Here is a 25,346-nt window from a genome sequence, read left to right as displayed (position 1 = left end):
CCATGTGGAAAATCAAACCCGGGTCTTCAGCGTAACTAGCAAATGCTTCAAGTACTAGGCTACCCCACCATCCCTAATCAGTAAGATAAATATGTTGTAGCATTTTGGGTATATGGGGTTGTATGCATCCTGTGTTAGGTTTCATACCACAAGCCGGAGTACCCCTTGTATTTATAAGGCAAAAAAAGGAAACCCTGGTATGTTGATAGTCAAAGTTGACAAATTCATGACCCCTGTGTTATACTACCTGGATGGGGTTGGAGATTGCTCAAAATATCAAATCACTGGTTTGTCTGGTCCAGACTCAATTATTTCACAGGCTACCGTCATATAGCCGGAGTACTGCAGAGAGGTATACACGGAGCGTGACATCTGTGGTACACTAATAAAGGAAGCAACTCCAAAGTAAAAACTGACCACATTTATTTCACTTATTGGAAAAAAATATTACATTGGAAGTGTGGACTGTACAGAGGAGGGCTTTAGACAGATGGACGTGAAGGCAGACAGACGTGGGAGGCGCGGAGCAGTCCAAGATGGAACATACATTGTCGGCTCCTGTGACTAGGACACGACAGTAATCTCGTAGGGATATCTCCTGATCTAAAGGTGGTCAGAGTTGAAAAACATGGTAAAACATGTGAATGCATTTATACAATGTATGAAAATTGTATCAAAAGCATTTTGATCCTGATTTTTCAAAACACATCCAATCCATCATCACTAAATGGTGACCCATGGACCAAACTTATTTCGATACAAATATGTTTGTGTAACTGTACGTGAAAGAGACTTGAAACGGGAATTGCGATTCTGTTTGTGTACTGAATCATGTAATCAATGCTTGAGATTACGGATACGAAAAATATATAGATGACCAAATGTGCGGAAGAAATTCCTATGACATGACAAAACTTACTTAATTGACAGCTAACAGATTTATTTCAAACTGTCTCATGCAAATATGATAAATGGTCTGAAATTATCTTTTTGAACATACATTTTTTTATCTTGGTTGTCCTTGAAAATGACATGGCATGTCTTTGAGTGATCACTTTTACAGTAAGAAAGATTCTTGGGAGGGGGGCTGGCAATACACACTAACAGATTCATAACTCTTTGAGCATGTCGAGACCCTTGAGGTACAGTTCAAAGTGAAAGGCACACAAATCATTAATGGGTTTTCTCCCTTTACACACATCAGTCAGTCCAAACACAAAATATGAAATTGAAGATGGATAAATGTTACACATTACTCCAAAGTTTGAAACAGTTTCTCAAGCCAAATAGGTTTCAGCCACCAAGAATATTTCATTACTTTCTTTACCAAAAGTTGTCAATGAAACAAATGTTACATATTTGGGTTGATTTTATGTCTAAAGGGAGATAACCCATCTCACAAAATCAATGAATAATCAGATATAACCACACATGAGTTTAAAAAACAGAAAAATACCATGTACATCAAGTGAGATCACTAATAGTAAACAGTTTTACAAGGACCTCCTTTCACAATGCTTATATAGCCTTGAGATTAGTTCAAGGCAAAACCGAATCAAATGATATACAATTATGTCAGTATAAATAAGGTAATGCTTCTACCTGTATTACGACATGGAATGATCTAAACCTAAGCTTGGAACATACCATTTCATAAATGCAGGTAGAAAAGGTAGTAAGGTAGCTAATATGCCACAAAATTATTTTATGAAAAGCAATTTACAGCAGAATTTGTTCAGATGCAGGATGCAGAAAGAACTGAGAGCCAGATTGAAATCAAAATAGGATGTTTCAAAGACTTGATAATGAGAATGTGAATGTCATAACAGTATTACGTGAACTGTGGTTAAATTCCTGTATCCAGTGCTTGCTAGACATCTAGCTGTTAACACATGCTACCAAGCTCTCACATCCTACAAGCATTCTGGAACTAAGTTCTAAAAGTCATGTGGAAGTGCAATATTTCTTACATACCTTAGCAGATTACTGGCCCTTAATGATGGTGTGTGAATTTCACCTAACATTTCCTACCGTCGTATCAATACAAGTTCAAATCCTTCACTGACATTAGGTAATACCACTGGAGTAAGAAATCTGTTAAATTCAGAAATCAAAATTACCAATTGTATGTCTGTGGTTTAGAAATACTCTAGATGGCTACAGGTAGACAAGTGGCCACCCAATTTGTAAATAAGATCCCAATGGAGATTTGAAATTCCACTGTCAAGCCACCCATCCACTACAGTAGTGTTTTTCAAAGGCACTCTCCAAAACAAAAGAGGATTCTTAAATTTTAGGCCATTCAGAAATCCTATCAAGTTTCAAGTTTCAAACTTGTTCATGCACTGTTTCCAGTGATTTCAAACAAAGTGGACAGTAGTCCTGCACTCTGAGAAAAGGATGAGGGAAGGGACATTCTGAACATAAGACATCAAAGTTGCACATACCAACTCAAGTACTGACAGAAATCAGTGACACCACCCAACCATCACCCTTATCCTGCTAAAACACTGGTAAGGTATAATGGGAGAATTCATAAAAAATACTACATAAAATCACAAAGTATTAACCAAATTTAAAATCGGATGTGTTAAACAGATACCAGTATGTTGACAATCACATACCACGCATCAGAGAAGCAGAAATGGTACATAAGAAAACATACACGTGTACAATCATTAAATATCATATTTGTATGACTTGAGTATTAAAAATAAGAGGATTTCTTTAAAGGCTTGATGGGCATCCTGTGTGTCAAGTAAAACGATTCTGTAAAAACCTGCTGTGTTGTAGTCAAGCCATCTTGGCCATGTCATTCATACAGATGTCAGATTTACGATAATTGTGCTTTTCTACAACTGTTAATGTTGTGAATACTATACTTACTTGTACCTACATAGCAGTGGGACTATAAAACTGAAATATAATTATATATAAACATGTAATTTTCTTAATTATATTTCAAACAACTGAAACGTAAACTACATATTTGTCACTTAGCATACACTCATTCCTTTCACTAACTGTTCGAATGACTTGACAAATTACAGGCAAAATGTAATACTCTCTGAACTTTCTGTACAACAGACAACATTTCACCAAACACTGAAGCTGATGGCTACATGAGGTATTAGTACATAGCCTATCGGCACGTTTACACACCAGACTACCGTGTGTCGGAAACCCCTGATGGCGAGCAGACGTCCCAGAGTCATGGCGCCATACTTCTCATACACTATCTCTTCCACCTAGCACTATGCCAGACAGGGACTCAAAAATACCAGAATAATCAGCAATGCATATTTCACAAAATAATGTGAGGTATTCACAAAATCAACTTAAATATTATTGCTTTTATTATCATTAATGGACAGATTTACCAAAGAGAAACATGTGCATGTCTACAATCTTTGGCAGATTTCGTACTTTGGAAGATGTGAACTAGTTGAAGATGTTGGCATCTCGATGGAACTCGCTGGACAAATAACTGATGGGTATGGATGTCCCATTCATAAGATACCCACTCACAAAGTTGATTTCACACATTGCAATATGCAATCATATGCAATCACCCAAGCACAGTCATCTGTAGAATGCCATTCAGATTCACATGGCTACATACAGCATAAACCAGGTGCGCAAGGAGACTTGCATACTGCTCTACACTGAGGTGTTCTACAACAGACCCTATACGTTGGATCACGATGGTCGTATAAATACATGTACAGTGGCCACACACACTGTACAAAGACTGTATCTATGATGCAATGCTGGATTCAGAACACCAACAGCTATCTACAAATGGTGTTAAAATATGTCTTGCATTGTTTGTTCACCCACAACCTGGGAGCACAGGGTCGCACGTCCGCAGTTTATGCGGCAATGGGTACATTGCGATTATGTCCATGTACACAAGGCCCTTCTGTGTTCTCCAAATCACAACTCACTGGGCAGAAAAGTTGGTCCACGTTGAAAACTGTTTTGTTTCCTTCCGGGACCAGACACTTTCCACTTGACTGCCATGGTTAGGTCTCTTTAGCACTACTGCAAGTCAAGATTTGACGGCGCTTGTACCACAACAACGTTTGTGGCTCATGTTATTCTACCGCGAAACCACATGTCTCTTCAACAGCACAAGTCAATTTACTGAGAAACTTCTCGTAGTTCTCATAAGGAGGGATGTCAATTCTGTTAAAGCTGAAAAGATAAAAAACGAAATGTTAGTCATTCATCATATACTATATATCAAATATAATACATAATTCGAGAAGCAAACATCTGGGCCCTCTTGCCCAAAGTGATATTAGTTCTACGAGTGTCAAAATTTTGTTAAAATATGAGAGTTACAATTGCTGTAGCAAAGATTGTTTACATAACTCTGCACCTTAAATATCCCTTTGAAAGGCTATGTAAAAAGCATTCTTACAGTAATGGACAAATGGGTAATTGGTGATTTCTGTCAAGAGCACCATCAGTAGTATTTTATAATTACAACACAATTTAACATTTAACAAGGCTAATCAACTTTTTACTTGCAGAGTTAACAAACCATGATTTAATAAATAATGAACGGCTTAAAGGAAGTGATCAAAAACTCAAGCAGCTCATAATAATTACTTCATGTATATCAAGCTGTCAAAAATAAAAATGTGGTGAAGAAAACAGGCTGTATTATACATCTGGTATACGCTTGGTCTAAACCAAGCAATGTGCTGCTACTATTTGCGAATGTGCTCCGTCCTGAGGTGGCCACCTACCATGTGTGAGCCTTGGGCAGGTTGTCTGTTTGGACGTCCACCTGATGTATCGTGAAGAGGCGGGGTCCTGCAGCACCAGTTGAGCCTGCACAGAGAGAATACAGTACTGGACTCCGGTACATGTAAACAGTTAGTTGGACTTACTCCACAGTATGTCAGTTGTGCCGCGCTGTTCGTGTAAATGAGTTCAAAGGACTATCCCATCAAGGGACTCACTGAGCTTCACTAGGGCTGGCTAAAAGGATCAATAATCCGAATTATCGTCAATGGGAAGAAATATTAACAATTATCCATATGAAATTGTTGTCATCGATAACAACTTACATCAATTATTGTGATGGAAAAAAAAGAGAAACAGCAAATGTTATATCTCACATGTCCACAAAGTAATCCATGCCTAAATGGGTCACTGCTCACCAGTGGCATGAAATAAGTTGATTTCTTTCGGGATCTTCTTGCATATCTGCTTAAATTTTCATCTCTAATATTTTTTGATAATTGATTGATATTTAGTTAGCAATTACCGATCTCCATGATCTTTATCGACAGCTAGTCCTAGCGATTCACACACTGTACCCATGTGATAATCAAACAAGTCCTGAAAGGTGACCAACTCTTTAACCACTTGACAACCCCCCTGCACTGTTGGAACTCAATGTTGTAGAAAGACACTAAGTGGTTAAACGCATGTGCGTGGTATTTTGCTGAGAGGACAAGGATCATAATCAGGGCATACCCAAAATCAGCAGATCCTGGCATGACTAAGGAATACAACTCTGCTCATCAAGTTTAGTGGCTTAGATCATGGGGCTACCTGAACCAAGAAACAACAAATGCTGGCTAACAGTCCTGTAGGTTTCATATCCACAAAAGATTGTCATCCTTGTGCCGGCCTGACGTACATACCAGTGGATTGAAGGAGACTGAAGAGGGTAGCTTATATGACAGCCATCATGGCATCAACGTGATCCAAAGCTAGCCTCAAACACACAATTAGCATCATTCTAAGATATGCTACTTCAAATTTGTAGTTTCATATAGATTCAAAATACTGTGTATTTTTTATGCTTTTCCAAGGCATCCTTTCAGTATATTTCAAAATCATTCTAAAACACACTGTTAGATTCTTAGCTTGTGGGAGGAAAGTGATGCAGGTCTTATATGTTTACCACTTTGGTGAAACCCAGAAGTGTAAGTATTGTGCTGACAAACCAAGCAACACTGTGAGGATTTCTCGAACACCTATGTGATGCAACTCAGTGAATTGTGGCACCTTTCACAGTGGGGCAACAGGTTATTCCCCCCCCCCCCCCAACACACACACACACACACACACACACACACACACACACACACACACACTGGATTGGATGACTCTTTAATTCGTGGGAACATACCTTGTAAAGCCTTGAATCCCTGCAATGGTACTCTTGAGCTGCCCGTTACAAACTGTAACAGTCGAGCGCGCATTTCATCATCAAAGCTGTCGACTGCCCGCCAGAACCACTTGCAGATGTTGCTCTCAGCGGTACAATGCTTTAGTCGGGTGTGCTTCTTCCAGTCATCAATGTCAATCTTTCCAAGACCGCCGATCATAAGCTGAGGAAACAACGCAATAAGGATGAGTGAGTGTTGCCTTAGGCCAGTGACACATTTAACAGACAAGCCATGGCAGTTATCTGACCAGAAGATAATGTGAGGTGCACCATGATGTGATGATATTTCAGTCTGTTCTTGAAATGGTGACACTACATCAGATGAACACATGGAGCAAGGCATGACATCTTGGGGCAGACTAATTTTGTAACAAAACAAAAAACCTGTTACAGAATAGTTCCTCAACAAGCTTAGGGTAATTTAGTGAGTAATCTTCTGAAAGAAACAGCATGGATCAAATCATTGGTAATGTTGAAATATCAGTGGAAAGTCAAAATTCATCTAATATAAGCCACATTTTAAGGATTAATAGTATACTTTTTTTAAGAATGCTGCAATTAAAATTAAAAGCCTAAGTATAAAAAAAATAAAATATGCATACCGATCTCAGGGGATTCATTTTTTCAACCCTATTCAGGCAATAAGATGAAAATCATTCAGATTATATACAGAGCATTTAGCCCTTATTCTTGCCATTGCTGTCGGCTCACCTCCAATTCACGTTCATCAAAGAGTCGTAGTAGGTGCTGGGGAATGATTTCATTGAAACCCTTCTGTAATGCTAAGAACTGAGCCTCTATGCCGCGCATGAATCGCCAGCTCACATACAACCTGAAAAAATAGTTGGCAACTGAAACCAGGAACCCCAAATAAAATAACAAGTTATGACGATCAATGCCTATCTCCCAAACTATGTAAAATACTTAGAAGATGCTCACAGATATGTTCCTAGTCTAGTCAGTGGAAGACCAGCAACATCACAGCCAACTCTCACCAAAGAAAGCAACAAAACAACACCTGACTTGTACTAGATGACTTGTCTTTTCATCATATTCTAAACACACAAGTACAGATCTTTAAGTGATGGTAGGCATGGGCTTGTTTCTCCTGCTGAACCCAGACAAACAAGAGTCATCAGAAGATGACAAATCCCCCCGACCCCTACAAATTTGAAAGAACAAATTATCCTCCTGTTAGGTCCACTTGATGAAGAATTTCTATCTGATCTGTCTGTCAGTATACAAGAGTAGTTATTGAGCTATCAAAACAATACCATGGAATTGGGATTCAGAACTTCAAGGAAGAATACCTATTAGTTTTAAAGATGTAGTCAAAGTCAAACTTCTCGCCATGGAAACAGAAAAAAAATATCTAAATACCTAAATAGCAAAAGGCACCACTTCAACCTCTAAATAATACATGTTCCAAGTTTGATTCAACACTGTTGAACAGTTTTTTAGTGTGTAAGGTAATGTGTAAGGTAATGTGTAAGGTAAAGGTAATGTGTAAGCTAATGCGTAAGGTAACACGTAAGGTAATGTGTAAGGTAATGCATCAGGTAATGTGTGTGGTAACGCGTAAGGTAACAGATAAGGTAATGCGTAAGGTAATGGGTAAGGTAGAGCTTAAGGTAATGGGTAAGGTAGTGCTTAAGGTAATGGGTAAGGTAGTGCGTAAGGTAGTGCTTAAGGTAATGGGTAAGGTAGTGCGTAAGGTAATGAGTAAGGTAAAGGTAATGCGTAAGGTACGGTAATGTGTAAGGTAATGCGTAAAGTAACGTGTAAGGTAACATGTAAGGTAATGCGTAAGGTACGGTGATGTGTAAGGTAATGCGTAAAGTAACGTGTAAGGTAACATGTAAGGTAATGCGTAAGGTACGGTAATGTGTAAGGTAATGCGTAAAGTAATGTGTAAGGTAATGTGTAAGGTAATGTGTAAAGTAATGTGTAAGGTAATGAGTAAGGTGAAGGTAGTGTGTAAGGTAATGCGTAAGGTACGGTAATGTGTAAGGTAACGTGTGAGGTAACGTGTGAGGTAACGTGTGAGGTAATGAGTAAGGTAAAGGTAATGCGTAAGATAATGTGTAAGGTAAAGCGTAAGGTTGTGCGTAAGGTAATGCATAAGGTAACATGTGAGGTAAAGCGTAAGGTAATGAGTAAGGTAAAGGTTAAGCGTAAGGTAATGCGTAAGGTAATGGGTTAGGTAATGCATAAGGTAATGTGTGAGGTAATGCATGTTGTAATGTGTAAGGTGAAGGTTATGCATAAGGTACGGTAATGCGTAAGTTAATGAGTAAGGTAAAGGTAATGTGTAAGGTAATGCGTAAGGTAAAGTGTAAGGTAACAAATCCTAATTTCATCAGTACCATACATCAACTGGAAAATAAAAATGTTCTTTGTGAACTCGGATATCAAAGTCTTTATGTTTACTTAACATAAAACAGATCTTATGCCAACAATCAGGAGAAGGTGTGCTTCACCACATGATCCACAATTTGTTTTATCTTATTGCAATACTTGGCAGGGATTGTTGGAATAATATGAACGATTAGCACATGTTTATAAGCCTGCCACACCCATTCCAAGCAGTGGGCCAATGATATGGTACAGGCCAGCATGAGGCTGCACAGATGTTCTCAGTGCTTCAGGGTAGGCCAGGGTGCAAGGACAGAAATAGCTCAGGTAAACCATAATTTTGTACAACTAGACCCTATAACAACAGTTTAGATACATAACTTTCTATTCTCATTTTTCACTGATAACACATTGCCTTCGTCTTGTGGCAATCATCTAAATATATCTCCCGGCCCGCCCCATGTGCTACAGATTGTGTTTACAAAGTACAGAGGTAGTGTGCCATGCTATTGTCAAGTACATGAGAAGCAGAAAGACTAATTGTTGAACTGGAATTGGAATTGGATGAAAAACAAGCCAGGGGTAGTCAAATTGCTGTTTAAAACTGGTAATGGATGTAATATGATCTGGTGTGAGTAAGCTATGTGCAGCTGGAGAATAATTTACCACATCTGTTTTCTACAATTAGACGATAGTTCCCATGATAACGTGTGTGTTTTTTGTCATTAACACAATAGAGATTACATACTGCAACATTCTTCATCAGTACTGTTGCCACGTAAGCTGCCTACGTTTTCTTATTTCATCACCCAGTTTGTTTCAAGAATACACTCTCAGTATTAGATTAAAGTTGTTTCCAGGAATATCAGATATCACGAGGGCCTGGGAAATGATGTAAGGGCCGGTCTGTGGTCGATAACATGAACATGTTCACATGAACAAAGGTTCATATTAATGCATTACATGGAAGTATGGCCAGACTTTTTTTTCTTTTCTTTTTTCGGTTTACAGTTTTCGGCCTGGACGGTTGAAATATAAATAATACAAACATATTTTTCTATTTCCTCTTGCGATTCGTGATAAAACATTATTTTAACGTTTTAACATAAATTTAACAGGTTTCAATGGTATCAATTTACAAAATTTATTCCTATTGATAGCGACAGTAAATGAGGTGCTTTAACATTTTACTTATTTCTGTTTGGAGGGGGAAAAAATCAGCACTGCTTTACATTTTTCTCTATTTTTTCACATCTTAATTTTTGGGATTTGGTGGATTTGTAATCCAAGTTCTAAAAAAAGTCTGATCCACATAGTGCACAGAACCTGACACTACGACTGACCTGACATATTCCTTCTTGTTTTCTTCTGTGACCTTGATAACCTTTCCCCCTGGACGGAGTTCATGTTCCTGGACCTGACCGAAGGAGTTGTGTTCCACCGAGAAGGTGTGATCCAGCACTGCCTCAATGTTGTTATCCCTGGAAGAAGAGAACAATCATCATTGGCTCGGCTCAACAGTGAAAGACCCAGTCAGAAATCTGTCATCGAGGGAGTGTCTCATACCACAGCATTGTTCCAGACTTATCACTGCATGTAAATAACTTTGTAGGACCCAGGGAAACCTGGGATTTAAAGAAATGAGCAGGATCCACATCATCAAGTAGGTGCAAAAACATAAACCAAGTCACATGTTTTGGCAGCTTGGCTCCTGAAAGTTTCTAGGGCTTCGGTTCTGCCCCACACTGAAGCACATGTAACACATGTGGCGTCTCCTTGGGGAGGTGACCTTTTTTTAAAATGTGCCTCCGTTCAGCCAGCAGTGAATGGGTACCCGGTAGGATGAGCTGGCACTGTAACTACAACAACCTCATGGAGGCAGCTCCAGCAACATCAGTGTTGAAAATAAAGGAGGAAAGTCCTCATTCTCGTCCTCAACCTTAATGTTAAAAGTTAACTTTTCGGGGTCTCTGATATTCAAATACCATAGAATCAAACTTCAAGCCCTCCCCAAACCCCCGGCCCTAGTTTTTAAGAATGTTGCATGAGTACTTGGGCCCTATGACGTCCCAGAATCCCCGAAAGGCCACAACACTGAAACCAAGCAATGAATATGTGCAATGTGTACAATTCTACGGACAACTTACAACATCCACACAAGACTTCTGTGCAGCTCTGGATCCACACTCTCCAGGTCGTCAAGAGCAACAGGTTTCCCTAGCAACTGCTTGTAGAAGGGCATGGTAAAGCCACCGTCCAAGTAGTGACCATGAAAAATTGCCATGCCAATAACACGGCCAACAAAATGGAAGTAGGACAAGTGCTCCTGAAAACAAAAGGATTGAATTATTTTGAATTAATGCACAGCTTCCATTAACTCTCCTACTGCTGCTGATTTTGAGGACACAAACAGTCAAGATTCAGAATTCTGTAAATCAAAATCTTGTGTGTTCATTTGTTATTTTCTCCGAAATTACCAGCAATGCTTAGTTGACCCATGACAGCGATGGAGACTGTACTCTGGTTGTTTGGATGTAGTTAAGTGTAATGATTTAAAGGCAAAACAAATCCTTAATAAAATGAGCGAGATAATGAACACTTTACATAATAAGCAGAAAAATCGGTCATATCACAACAACGTAAAAATTACATGCACAAGGTCTTTTATCTTTGTGTTGTAACCTTGAAGGTCACCAGGCATGGGAGGTACCACCAGTTAAAACCAGATATCAGGGTCTGCTCTTTAAGCAGATACCATACTGTTTTGTTTTTTCGACATTTGGCAAGTATAAGGAGTTACTCACTGAAAATCACTGTTAAAAATCACTGAATTTTTTTTATTTTAACATAACTTCAAATGGCTATATAAAGTCATTATTTAAGTGGTTTTGATTTATTTCAGTGATACTGTTGAATGCACATTTCCAAGAGCTTTCCATATATCTACCACACATGGTATGCTTTCCAAAAGGGGTCAAGTGACCAGCCCTAATACAATATGGTTGGATATAATGTTTGAACCTGGTTTTGACGTGCAGAGGATATTACATATTATAGCTAAAATGGATAGAATTATCATTAAACCGCCCGCATGTTATCAGAAATGAGCGGGCCACTGTAACTTGATAAAGCCCTCATATTGCTTGACGACGGGCCATTATCAAGCCGGTTGTTAGGTGACGTCATAGGGTAGGGAAAGTGGTTTGTTCTATGACGCTTCCATATTTGTAAAAGTGGGTCAGTGACTTTCGTGTTGATTGCAGTAAATGTTTCAAAACCAATATTTTTGTTTCTTGTTTATGTGATAACAAATTCCATCCATTTTAGCTATAATAACGGTAACGCTCTTTTTCAGGGCATTATCATTTGCAAATGATAATGCCCTGAAAAAGAGCGTTACCCTTATAATAGAGAATAATGTATGTATAACAAGGCTGACAATGCATCATAATGCATACACAATAATAATAATAATAATAATAACAACATATAATAATAAGATCAAACATTATAACTCATAAGCCCCAAGTTATCAAGTCCAGAGTAAACAGGGACCACCAAAGTACATTCTACCCCAATGTTACAATGAAAGTTTTCCCGGGTTGACTCTCTCACAGAACCATTCATATACAGCAAAGAGTGTGTCCACCTGGGCACAATTCTAAAAAGCAATCTTAGTGCTAAAATTGTCGTATCTCCCATACATCAAGAATTTATCTAGGATTCTAAGTGCATTTGGCAACATGGCAAATTGTTATTTTTTTCAGAATGAGGATTTTAAATTTTTCACCCCTAAATTCAGAGGTATTTCAACATTGAATTTAAAAATTTAGTCGTATTTAGGGGATTAACTTTTAGTGGTGGGACGATACATCAATGCATCGGTGGATCGCGATATTTTACTTACTGATACAAGTATCGATCGTTGTCGCACCCTAAGTACAAAATATTGATTCATTGCTTAAATGTTTACTGTAATGGCTGTTACACCAAACACTAATTAGAAGTGAAAATTAGTTGTGAAAAAGTAAATATTTTCATCTGGTGCGTCATACTTGACACTGCCAGCTGTAAATCGTCAATGTGCCAGGTATTTGACTATCCTGCCTATGAAAATGATGGCTTCCACACCACAGATTAGAGCACTTACAAGTATTGTGATATGTACCGTATCGTGAGCAAGGTATCGTGATATGTATCGGATCACACAGCTGGTGTATAGTCCCAGGCTTACTAACTTTAACCCGGAGTCCCTACGGGTGTAATGGACAGGAGACTTACTGGGTTGACCCCTGAGTCTGGGTTTATCTGGAGCGTGTAGATATCATCCCTGGAGTACTGGAAGAGGCCGTAGTAAGGGTTCAGCATCTCATGGGACAGCAGGTAGAACCATTCCCTGCAGAACAGAACAAGGGTAGAAAAAGCTCAGGCACACATCAGCAATGGCAATGTCTTTTTCAGTTCAAGTTAATTTTACACTAAATATTTCTTCTGTTTTTCCTAATGTTCCAAAATGCACAAGCTTGTAATGAGTTCTGCATGAGCATTATGTTAAATTCTCCTTCGTCATTGCCAGTTCACTGAGAGTTACCTCGCAACACCACCATAGTCGAGACCTTCTTCTCCACGGAACTTCACCATGAGACGTTTCCGCAAGTCTTTAGAGCGCATTTTCATGACTTGTCGGTAAGAATCCTGCAAAATGAAAGAAAGATATTTTGAATCTCGGCTATGTCTGTTACTACTATCAAATGGTTTTCCCTCAACCATTTAACATAGTTGTCTGTTGAAAAGGTAACTATAGAGTGATGACTCAGTTTTCAGTCGAATATCTCTTCATCAACGTAGATCGAAGTGATTAGATAAACATTAGAACATGTTGGTAGATCTGTATATGGGGGTTATTCCCTAGGAGTATTATTATCATATACCAACTGCCTGTATGTAATGGAGTATGGTCCAGGCAAATCTGGGAACAACAGTATGAGCAACAAAGTCACCAATGAGAATGTGTCATCCAGATGGGCACCAATCCATGATCATCCAATCCCCACTGGTTCCTACAATGGTGTACTGAGGTATCACACCGTGACCCACCTGGGACAAACACCTGATTACATCTAACATCTGTGTCTACCTACCTCGAATATCTCGTCCCTGGACACCTCCATCCTGCAGTGACCTGCCTGGGCCCCGACACTGGTGACATCTACCATCTGTGTCTACCTACCTCGAATATCTCGTCCCTGGACACCTCCATCCTGCAGTGACCTGCCTGGGGCCGACACTGGTGACATCTACCATCTGTGTCTACCTACCTCGAATATCTCGTCCCTGGACACCTCCATCATGCAGTGACCTGCCTGGGCCCCGACACTGGTGACATCTACCATCTGTGTCTACCTACCTCGAATATCTCGTCCCTGGACACCTCCATCCTGCAGTGACCTGCCTGGGGCCGACACTGGTGACATCTACCATCTGTGTCTACCTACCTCGAATATCTCGTCCCTGGACACCTCCATCCTGCAGTGACCTGCCTGGGCCCCGACACTGGTGACATCTACCATCTGTGTCTACCTACCTCGAATATCTCGTCCCTGGACACCTCCATCCTGCAGTGACCTGCCTGGGGCCGACACTGGTGACATCTACCATCTGTGTCTACCTACCTCGAATATCTCGTCCCTGGACACCTCCATCATGCAGTGACCTGCCTGGGCCCCGACACTGGTGACATCTACCATCTGTGTCTACCTACCTCGAATATCTCATCCCTGGACACCTCCATCCTGCAGTGACCTGCCTGGGCCCCGACACTGGTGACATCTACCATCTGTGTCTACCTACCTCGAATATCTCGTCCCTGGACACCTCCATCATGCAGTGACCTGCCTGGGGCCGACACTGGTGACATCTACCATCTGTGTCTACCTACCTCGAATATCTCGTCCCTGGACACCTCCATCATGCAGTGACCTGCCTGGGGCCGACACTGGTGACATCTACCATCTGTGTCTACCTACCTCGAATATCTCGTCCCTGGACACCTCCATCCTGCAGTGACCTGCCTGGGGCTGCAGAGCACTGAACTCCTGCTTGAGAATCTTCATCTTCTGGACCAGGTCACGCTTGTACTTGGGCAGAGGAATGTCATTCTCCTTGTCAGAATTTTTTCTGGAAAATGTCCTGTTCATACATAATCTGTGGCACTTAAAATTGCACTTCATACATCTTAAAATCATTCAAAACAATTTCTTAACATCATATCTATAAATGGGAAATTCCTAATAAAAGGCAAAACAAGGTTTTACACTTCTACTGTTATTTGTTTATTTCTGCACCCAGCAACATTCCAGCAATATGATGGCGGTCTATGAATAATCGAGTCTGGACCAGACAATGCAGTGATTGACATCATTAGCAGTGATCTACACAATTGGGATACGGTTACATGAATCAACCAAGTCAGCAAGCCTGACCACCCTATCCCGTTAGTCGCCTCTTATAACAAACATAGTCACCTTTTACGGCAAGTATGTATTGCTGAAGACCTATTCTACCCCGGATCTTCCATTATTAGTAATCCTACAAGTACTATTACAAGGCAGGGGACACCAAGAACAGGCTTCACACATTGTACGTAGGAAATCAAGGCAACCCCTCACAACAATCACACAGGTGAAGCAACAACTTTCAATTCCAACTAGGTGTCGGTGAAGTTTAGTTCATGTGACTAACAGCTTCATATAGATTCATTGTTACGATGCCTTTACGTATGTTATATCCAACACGAACTGTACCATGCTAATATTTCATCTGAACTATTACAAGAAACCAATTATTCAATCATCTTTCACATAAGAGAAATCACTATGAAACCCAAGAAGAATTAAACTTGCAATGCACACAAACAATGATAACCTTCTTGGGGACATTTTGAACTGTTTATAAATGGAATATTTTTACAGCAACAGCCACAATCATGAAAACAACAATTCTATGTAAGAGTCCAAACTTAAGTGGGGTCCCTAGGGCCCTTTAGGTGTTCTCCTATAATATTTGAATTTAGGACCCCCGAAATTTTACAGTTAACATTTAGGTAACAAGGGCCCCTTGACTCTGTCGCTTAGTTCTCAACTCTTCAAGACATGAAGCATAAGTTTCTTATCATATATTTCACTCACAATTTCTGTTGAATGAGCTGGATGTTGGCTGAGAGTCGGGGGTCTGTAAACTGGGTGGTTCGGTTAATGTGATCCACGAAGTAGACACGCCCATTCCCTGTCTGTCTCAACTCCCATCCTCGAGGCATGGGACCCAGATCTTCCTCACCAAGATTCAGATTGGAAATATCCCTGAAAATGAAACAACCACTGTTATATGCACAGAGACATACACTACACGTACACGTACACATGACCACAAATGATTCAGCATGGTCTAACACTGCTCTTAGCAATATTCCAGCCACATCATTACAGGCGAGACAAAGACTGATCTACACACACATATATGTGGAGATTCAACAATGGGAGATTCAAAACTTTATACAAGGCCAAACCAATGCCCCAATTCTATACTCAAGTCACCAATTAACTGTTTTTTTGTGGGTCAAGCAGAGAGCTAACTGTTTGCCTAAACAAAAGTACAAGGTTGGTCCACATTCAAAACAATACCCACCAATGATACCAAGATTTGGGTTTGTTCAACTCATATTTTTCACTGAAACATTGACATTTGACACAATTTCCTGTGCAGAAAAAAACAAAACTTAAAAAAATATTCCTAATTGCTAGTGTAACCAGAAAAGAAGTACTTGTCAGTGCTGATTACCCACGTCATTTCACAAGATAATATTTTCCTGTGAACATCCACATCTACAAGATAAGGCTACAGACACTTTCAACTCCGTAAGTGACGACAACATAGACACAACATGCAACGTTAAGTAACAAGCTAATTATCTCCCATCATGCTTCATTACCCAGGCAGCCTTTAATTTAATTACTTCTGTTTTCCATCTTCTTGAAATCAACTCGTATTGAAAGGGCAAACTGCCAAACTCGTACAAGTCAGTCTGTTAGCAGTGTCAGGTAGCTAGAGCACACACACTCGCTGAGATCAGCTATATTTAACGGATAGTTTTTTTGTTTTAAGAACAACTGAAGAACAGGCAGCATTTGGTTGGGCCATCTGGCAGCATGTGTATAGGCTTCTTCCAGTGAGACAGTGACTCACAACATCTGGCCCAGCACAGGTTAAACAGATCCCGCTACTTTGTATAAGGGTGTTGCCCCGACACATTCAGATAGCCCCATCGGGGACATGGCTATCGCCTTGTTATCAGGGGTTTCCAACTTTAGGTGGATTTCAAATTTAGGTGTGTGGATTTTTGTTAGGATTGTGATATTTTCTTGACATATGATATCTACATGTGATAATTTGGTTATTTGAAATTGCAACCTGGAATAAAATACGTACTTTCATATCAAACGGTAAATGGCCAGTGGGATGATGAAATGTGAAATTAGCTGATGACTCAAATTTAATGTTTGAAAGTGAGACTTCTTCATGCCAACATCAGATTAAAATATATTTGAAAGTTGAATTTACTTTTAATCTCTTTTCCTTTGAATGTTCCATACATGTTCCATAAATCTTCTGGTAAAAGTTCCAAGTTCCAACATACGAAAAAACCACAACATGACAACAGCCACATGGTATTTTGGCAATAGTAAGATTTCACAATACCCAATCATAAAACTATCAGTGTTTGGTACAAATAAGACCAGCCGGAGCTTCCAGCATGGGAAGTATCAGGTTTGCTTTCATTGCTAACGCACACGGTTGTTCTACCCTTGGCTGCACTGGGGAGATGGATGGGTGTTTTCAGCTGGAACCTCAGTACAGTCCGAGGTGATTTATTGTCTGTTCCAATAACCATATTTAAACAAACTTATTTACATGAATAACTTAATTGGACTCGGGTGAGTGTGAAATCTTTGGTTGTTTATTAAAGAGTTTCTAGTATGAGTTATATTCCTCCATCCATTGATCAGAAAAAATTTAACAAATACTACACTAAAGAAGTTGATCACTTTGCCACAGTCGTGCCTGTGCCCTCAACACAGTCTCCTGAAAGTCTGTTTCGGCTACTTACATAAGAGAATCTGCTGAGAAGCCCGAGTGCTGTACAATTCATTTTGGTCAAGTACGCTTAGCTCAAGACATAACAAATTATATATTTTTTTATTCCTACGTGACTCATTTTCAAATATCGTACCTCAAATCATTTTACAGTCCCCCAGTACATACCGATGAAGAAAATCCCAATAAAAAGAAGTTCCAATAATACATCTTTTGTGTTTGTTGTTCAACATGTTCCACGATACACTTGGCAATATTCCAACTATATGACGGCAATCCAGTGACGGACATCATGAACATCAATCTAGGTAATTGGGATACAATGACATCCATCAAACAAGTCATCAAGTCTGTTATGGCAAGCATGGGTTGCTGAAGACCAGTTCTAACCTGGATCCTTTTGGGTATCATCTTTTGGGCATTATGTAAGTCATGTTAGGGATTTATCTAGGATTCTAAACTGAGTCAGGAAGTGCCCTTGGCAAGCAAATTGGGCCAAAAAGACATTATTGTGTTCAAAATTGGGATGTTTATAAGTTATTTTATTTTCATTTATTCTGAGGTAACTTAACATTGCATTCCATACTAAGCATTAGGCCTCTTCCTCTTACAACTTCTTTAAGTGGCATTTAGAAGTTGGTGTGATGAAGTAAGACAAGTTCTATGGATGAACAACTTCTTCATTACAATTAGTGAGACGTTTCGGTGTAGATCCTAACACCTTTATCAAGCAAGTGATAAAGGTGTTAGGATCTACACCGAAACATCGCCCTAATTGTAATGAAGAAGTTGTTCATCCATAGAACTTGTCTTACCTCTTCCTCTTAATTGGTGTTGTTATCAGTGAAATACAAGTCGCCTCTACAAAGCCATAACATAAGTTATAACTATATCACCATGAAGTAGGAAATTTTTAATTCCAATTTTAGACTTTTTACAGACAATTGCTGCAGATATAGGGCCCAATATCGGCCTCTGGGCAGGCCTAGATAAATCCTTGCATATGCCAGGCAAATCATTTACTGTTTGTTTGTTTGTTTGATGTTTAATGCCACACTCAGCAATATTCCAGCTATATGGCAACAGTCTGTAAATAAGACAATCCAGTGATTGACATCATGAGCACCGATGGGATACAATGACATGCGAATCATCTACTGAGAAGGATAGGTAAGGACAGTGGACTGAAAATGTTTGCCAGCATGTCTTCGCACATGCTGTTATTTATCATACACCTGACATAAGACCCTGGACCAGTAAATCCTGACCACATCACACCTCCATGGAGACAGTGTCCCTTCTGGAGATGCAAGCATCTAAACCCAGATCCTCACACAATGACTAGAGGTAGTTTCACACAATGACTAGAGGTAGTTTCACACAATGACTAGAGGTAGTTTCACACAATGACTAGGTAGTTTCTGCATGGGAAGGTGATTATGTCGTTCAGCTTCACTCTACCACCATCAGAACTGAGATCTTCAGGCAGATAGCAGGAACTGTTCAAGGAATATCAAGTTCGGCAAGTTTGGGGATGGTATGTCAGGTGACTGCAAGTTTACACACAGCTACTGGGTGGTACATTAGAAACATTCTGTTAATGAGGTCTGATTGCAGACCTTTTTTCTACCAGGCCAACTAAGTGCTGCAACTATCACAGTTCCCATCACAGCAACAGTTTCCCTTGATGGATGCCAGGTTAAACTGTTCCTCGGAAACAAGCGGTGTTTCACTTCACAGAGCTATCCTTGCACACTACAACTGCCATAATGCCTATCCCAGTTTTCACCATTACCTTTGCACTCTATTCATTCAAACCCATCTGCCCTCATGAACTTACTGTTTTAAATATAAGGTTCTATCAACCATGCTTACTGTAGTGTAAATGTACAGGAATAGACTAGTGGTTAACAGTAGACAATTAGGCACGGGCTAGTGGTAAGTTCTAATCTTCCTTTCAAAAATGGGAATACCATGTAAACATTGAAGTCATTTTGATGCAAGCTGCTTAACAATTTCAGCCTTGTCGCCTTCAGGAATATATGTATATTTTATCAAAACAGCATTTTGAGCAGAAGACATTTGACTGCTGCTAAGAGGTTTGGAGGATGACTTGAAAATTCCTCCTTCATAAGAATAAGGACCATGTACAGATCCATTAAACAATGTATGTGGTATGTAAAAAGACCATGCAGAAACATCATCAAAAAAGGTAGAGATGTTTACATACTTCATAAGAATATGTGCAAAACAAACCCAATTCCAACAGAACTTTGAATGCCTGAAAGCTATCAGCTAACAAGGATGGGAAGCTGCAAGATTCACAAGGTGAAAAACAGCTAGTTCCGAGTCGCTCAGATAATCTAAAACATGAATTAAGCACACAGGCCACTGTCTCACCCTATTCATTACACTGCAATTCAAAACTGGAATATCTGGAACTGTGCCACAACAATCAAAGAGGAATTAGTCTACTTTGTAGTGGCATTAAGGTGACGGGGCCGGTCTACTCTGGGAAGGCATCAAGGTGAGGGGGCCAGTCTACTCTGGGAAGGCATCAAGGTGAGGGGGCCTCGCTACTCTGGGAAGGCATCAAGGTGAGGGGGCCTCTCTACTCTGGGAAGGCATCAAGGTGAGGGGGCCAGTCTACTCTGGGAAGGCATCAAGGTGAGGGGGCCAGTCTACTCTGGGAAGGCATCAGGGGGCCTGTCTACACTGGGAAGGCATCACGGTGAGGGGGCCTGTCTACTCTGGGAAGGCATCAAGGTGAGGGGGCCTGTCTACTCTGGGAAGGCATCAAGGTGAGGGGGCCTGTCTACTCTGGGAAGGTATCAAGGTGAGGGGGACGGTCTACTCTGGGAAGGCATCAAGGTGAGGGGGCCGGTCTACTTTGAGAAGGTATCAAGGTGAGGGGGACGGTCTACTTTGAGAAGGTATCAAGCTGATGGTGAAATACACTGAGGGGGGCCAGTCTACTTTGAGAAGGTATCAAGGTCTTGGTGAAATACACTGAGGGGGCCAGTCTACTTTGAGAAGGTATCAAGTTCTTGGTGAAATACACTGAGGAGGCCGGTCTACTTTGAGATGGTGTCAAGGTCTTGGTGAAATACACTGAGGGGGCCAGTCTGCTCAGAGAAGGTATCAAGGTGAGGAGGACGGTCTACTTTGAGAAGGTATCAGGGTCTTGGTGAAATACACTGAGGGGGCCGGTCTACTTTGAGAAGGTATCAAGGTGAGGGGGCCGGTCTACTTTGAGAAGGTATCAAGGTCTTGGTGAAATACACTGAGGGGGCCGGTCTACTTTGAGAAGATATCAAGGTCTTGGTGAAATACACTGAGGGGGCCAGTCTACTCCGGGAAGGCATCAAGGTGAGGGGGCCAGTCTACTATGGGGTTGCATGAAGGACTTAAAGATACTGAAAAGACTATTCTACTTCGAAGAGGCATCAGGGTCTAGGCATAACAACACAAAGAGGATCTAGGTATTAACGGGGGCTGATAACATCCTGCACGAACAGGTAACATCCTTGTAAACAGTGACCACATTCTGCAGCCAGTCCCACTGAACACAGCTTGAGATTGGAAGCACATGGTATGTGTGTACACAACTGACTGTAATCCTCACTCAGCTGTGGTAGTAGCTGTATTAGTGGCTTGCGAACATAGACCCACATGGATTCAAGGTTGGACCAAGACACTCAAATGATCAACAATTGTCTCATTCATCTTAACAAAAGCTTTCAATAATTGAATATGGAATTTGAAATAACAAATTTTGTAGGTGTCTAATATCAGAAATCTAAATGTTTGGGAAGAAAATCTGGTAAAGAAGTCAACTGTTTGGATAAGGCAACACTATAGATATATGTGGCATGTAGTAATAACAAACAGTAGCAAAAGAAATCCCACATCTTAATTATTCTTAAAAGCCTAATATCCTTTTTTGATAATTTTGTGTACACAAAAACACATTCTCAGAAACTGCACAATAAACATATCAGGCAAATCTCAACACTTCACGAGTGTTTGTTTATACCAGGCACCTGTATTACAATCTCTGAAAGTAGCCAAACTTCAGTACATAACTTTACAGAGGAAATTTGAAGAATTTAATACAATTTCTACAAACCCTCATAGCTCATAAGATGGGATCAAGGTCTTTCAACAAATATCAGTTACCAGGGTTAGAAATTAATTTTTATTTTCACCAGTCCACAAAAATCTGTGAGCTGCTATGAGGTTAATGGTTTAAGCCTAAGTCCACAAATAAATGTCCCTATTCATAGATACCAAAATGTCTGGGTGCCACTGTTAGGCTGGTTACAGTTGCGACATCATATCAAACAGAGGACATAATCTTGGATAGCTGTGCTAAACATTCCATTCTCTGGGAGACAATCATTTGTTTGTTTGTTTGTTTGTTTGTTTAATGACGCATTCAGCAATTTTCCAGCTTTATGACAGCTGTCTGTAAATAATCAAGTATGGTGCAGACAATCCAGTGATTGACATCATGAGCATCGATCAACGCAATTGGGATATGATGACATGCATCGACCAAGTCAGCGAGCCTGACAACCTAATCCCGTAAGTCACCTCTTACGACAAGCATGGTCGCCTTTTATGGCAAGCATGGGTTGCTGAAGACCTATTCTACCCCGGATCTTCACGGGTCTGGAGACAATCCTGCAAGGACAGACACTGATCCAACTCTGGATCTATGTTAAGGTCAATTTTCCTGAATGTCGAAAGTCTTGGACTAGTGGACTGTGTTAATTTCGAACCCTTGTAAACTGACTCCTACAGAGTTAAGTTTGTTGTCCCTACCTGGGCACTCTGGGGTCATGCCATGTGCTGACCCCTGTCCTTGTGTGCAGGAAGTACACCTGCCCCTGCTGGGTGGTCCTTTGTTCTGCAACATACAACAGCACATTCAGGATAACAGGATGAGGTGAAATGGAGTTTAACGTCACGTCCAAGATTATTGTACTTACATAGCCAAGTGCATCTCGTGCGTGCTTGGTGCATCTCGTGCGTCAGACTGATGCCGATTTATAGTGCTATCCCACTGAGATGGCATGAATACCCCACTCAGTCACAGTATACTGATCCCGAGGAGGTCAGTCCTTGTTTTAACCCCTTAATGCCAAAAGTCCAGGGTAACAATTGATACCAACTTTTAACGTCTTTTGGTATGACGCGGCTGGGGTTCGAACCCTGGACATTACGCTCTTTGGGTGGACGCTCTACCACTAGACCACAGAGGCAGTCCAGGACAACCGGGCAGTCAGGCAGACTAACTCCCTGAATTAGAGTTATGTACATGCTTAAATATGAGTAATTGTCTAAAGGGACTCTGGAGTATTGAGGAACCCTCAAATGTGTTAATTTGAAATGGGAGGAGAATATGTGCTTCAGCTTAAACTGGGATGGGATTGGAATTCAGGTGACTGTTTTATTAACCAATTAACCAGTGAGACTACCTACATCTGCATATAAACTATTTGCTTTCTCCTTCTGCAACCACACAAATCTTATAATCCCACTTGCATCATAGCGAGTGAACAAATGTTTTATGCCATAAACAGCATCAAAAGAGCCATATCTCAAGTGAGCGAAGTAAAATGGGGTTTAACGTCGCGTTCAAGCTTATTGCATTTATAAAGCGACGTGCATATGTACCCGTGCATGTACAAACGTACGTGCGTACGTGCATGCCAGAGCCTGGACCAGGACTAATGATGCACATGTGGGTTCAAACACACAACCAGCATGATGTTCAGGACATGCTTACTATTTCAAACTTGTAGTTTCGGCATGCTGTCTGTGACAAAGTGTACTTCAAAACTATTTAATAAGATACTGTTAGATTCTGTAAAATGAGTGAGTGTGATCGCTTAAGAAAGTATTTCAGATATATCATGGCATGTCAGCTTAATGTAGGAGGAAATCCCGAAATGATGCAGGTTTCAACAATTACGGTAATACCACATGCACGGGCATGATGCGGACAAACCTTCAGTTATAATCATGGCGACTTTTGTAAAATGAAAATGAAATCTTGTGTGCAATCTGTCTATGGAGATATCTTACCATATCCCTCTGGTAAAGTGACAGCATTGTGCAGTTCAGCCCGACTGAGATATTGCCGCCTGCGCGTCGACCGGCGTCTCACGAACTGGTGGTTGGGGTTGTTGTTGCTGTCATCGGGGGTGCTGCTGGGGGAGGATGACGATGACGATGACCCAGGACTGCTCACCACAGGGTTCACCACACTGACAGGGCGGCGACACTCATTTGCAGGCCTACAAACCAAGCAATCATTAAATCAATGAAGTACACGTAGTGAAGAATAGCTTAGTCTGCACAGCACTGTCTCATATTGGTTTGCAGCAAAAACATTGTCCACAATACAAAGACTTGCTGTTCAATGACTAATGAGAAGGGGCAGTTTATCATTTGAGCTATTTTTAGGTGATTCTGGCTTATTTAACCTTGTATCTAGTTTATCATACAGCAATGTGATTTATGTACATCTTTCATATATGACAGCATGTTGAATGCATGTCAACATGTCGCAAAACATGTTTCTATTCACAGCTGTTAGTTACTTCTTACAAAGGTCAAGATAACTGACATTGTTGTTGCTATGGCAGCCTACGCAAGTCTTCTTGCATCTAGTCTACTACTCTGTCTGATCCTACCACTTATAATGTAATGTTTGTGGTCAGAACTGCATGATCATACCTTCGTCATAACAATATAAGGGATTTCACCATACAGGTTCGAATATTCGATACATCTCGGTACAGAAGCCACGATATGACACGTATATCTTTTCTGCATATTCAACAGTTTGTGCGGAAAACCCAGCCATTTGACTGGAAATAGTGTCTATACGACTCGCTCATACAGGTAAAGAAGAACTGACAACTGACTTATACTCATCGACATTGCATATGAGTCAAATCAACTATTCTGTATGAGAAAATAAAAAGAAACAAACACTTAGTCAACATAATGTATAATGACAGGCTCGTATACCAAATACAACCAAGAAAATCATAAGGAATTAAAAAATAGTTTGTACTTGCTTATTGACATCGATGCAAGAACATTGACAATATATGGGGTTAAATGTGAATCGATGCCAAATTATATTTATCGGGTATCATATCATGCAAGGTTTGCCGACGATGCACCAGTGTACCGGTGAATCGTGACATCACAAAACAATATTAATTCCATGATGTGTGTTGGGATTAATGTTATACCTATCACATAACCACAGTCTTCAGCACAGTAAGCCAAATTTTAAACTTTTTGGAACACAATTCCTACAAGTACAAGAGTTACATCAAAACCCTTACAGCTGAACACCCTTGTCTAAATATTTAGCTGAACACATTTATTGAAAATCTACATGAGCACCCGTATCTCAGACTGAAAACTGAAAACTCAAAATTTGTCATAACAGCATATACAGCTTTATTTTGGATACTATCAAATGTGCTGAAAAACATACATGAACATAATGATTGCTGAGGATATTGAGAGGAACTTCAGCAGTAGAAATTGGCACTAGTCCTATAGTCCTTGCCAAACTGCCCAATAGTTAAGGTATCATAAGGACTAGTAGAAACTTGCC

General features: G+C 40.3%; 1 protein-coding gene across 2 annotated transcripts in view; it reads right to left on the bottom strand.

Annotated features, from left to right (window-relative positions):
• Positions 1-406: 406 nt before the first annotated feature.
• Positions 407-25,346, bottom strand: part of LOC139469665 (E3 ubiquitin-protein ligase SMURF2-like) — a 69,704-nt gene continuing 44,764 nt past the window's right edge. Inside the window, exons 7-18 of one of the 2 annotated variants that reach the window (XM_071251897.1) lie at positions 23,792-24,003; positions 22,526-22,610; positions 15,736-15,906; positions 14,575-14,737; positions 13,140-13,243; positions 12,830-12,944; positions 10,696-10,874; positions 9,892-10,029; positions 6,905-7,025; positions 6,155-6,356; positions 4,758-4,842; positions 407-4,197 (exon numbers count right to left, since the gene is read on the bottom strand). In XM_071251897.1, coding sequence (XP_071107998.1) covers positions 4,098-4,197; positions 4,758-4,842; positions 6,155-6,356; positions 6,905-7,025; positions 9,892-10,029; positions 10,696-10,874; positions 12,830-12,944; positions 13,140-13,243; positions 14,575-14,737; positions 15,736-15,906; positions 22,526-22,610; positions 23,792-24,003 — 1,675 coding nt within the window. In that variant the 3' untranslated portion in view covers positions 407-4,097. The remainder of the gene's footprint in view (positions 4,198-4,757; positions 4,843-6,154; positions 6,357-6,904; positions 7,026-9,891; positions 10,030-10,695; positions 10,875-12,829; positions 12,945-13,139; positions 13,244-14,574; positions 14,738-15,735; positions 15,907-22,525; positions 22,611-23,791; positions 24,004-25,346) is intronic. The other variant, XM_071251898.1, reaches the window with a different exon arrangement.

The sequence above is a fragment of the Haliotis cracherodii genome, unplaced genomic scaffold (genome assembly GCF_022045235.1).
Source record: "Haliotis cracherodii isolate W230 unplaced genomic scaffold, xgHalCrac1.p SCAF_2, whole genome shotgun sequence".
NCBI lineage: Eukaryota > Metazoa > Mollusca > Gastropoda > Lepetellida > Haliotidae > Haliotis > Haliotis cracherodii.
The sequence above is the reverse complement of the archived record's forward strand: the minus strand, read 5'-3'. Positions and strand labels throughout refer to the sequence as shown.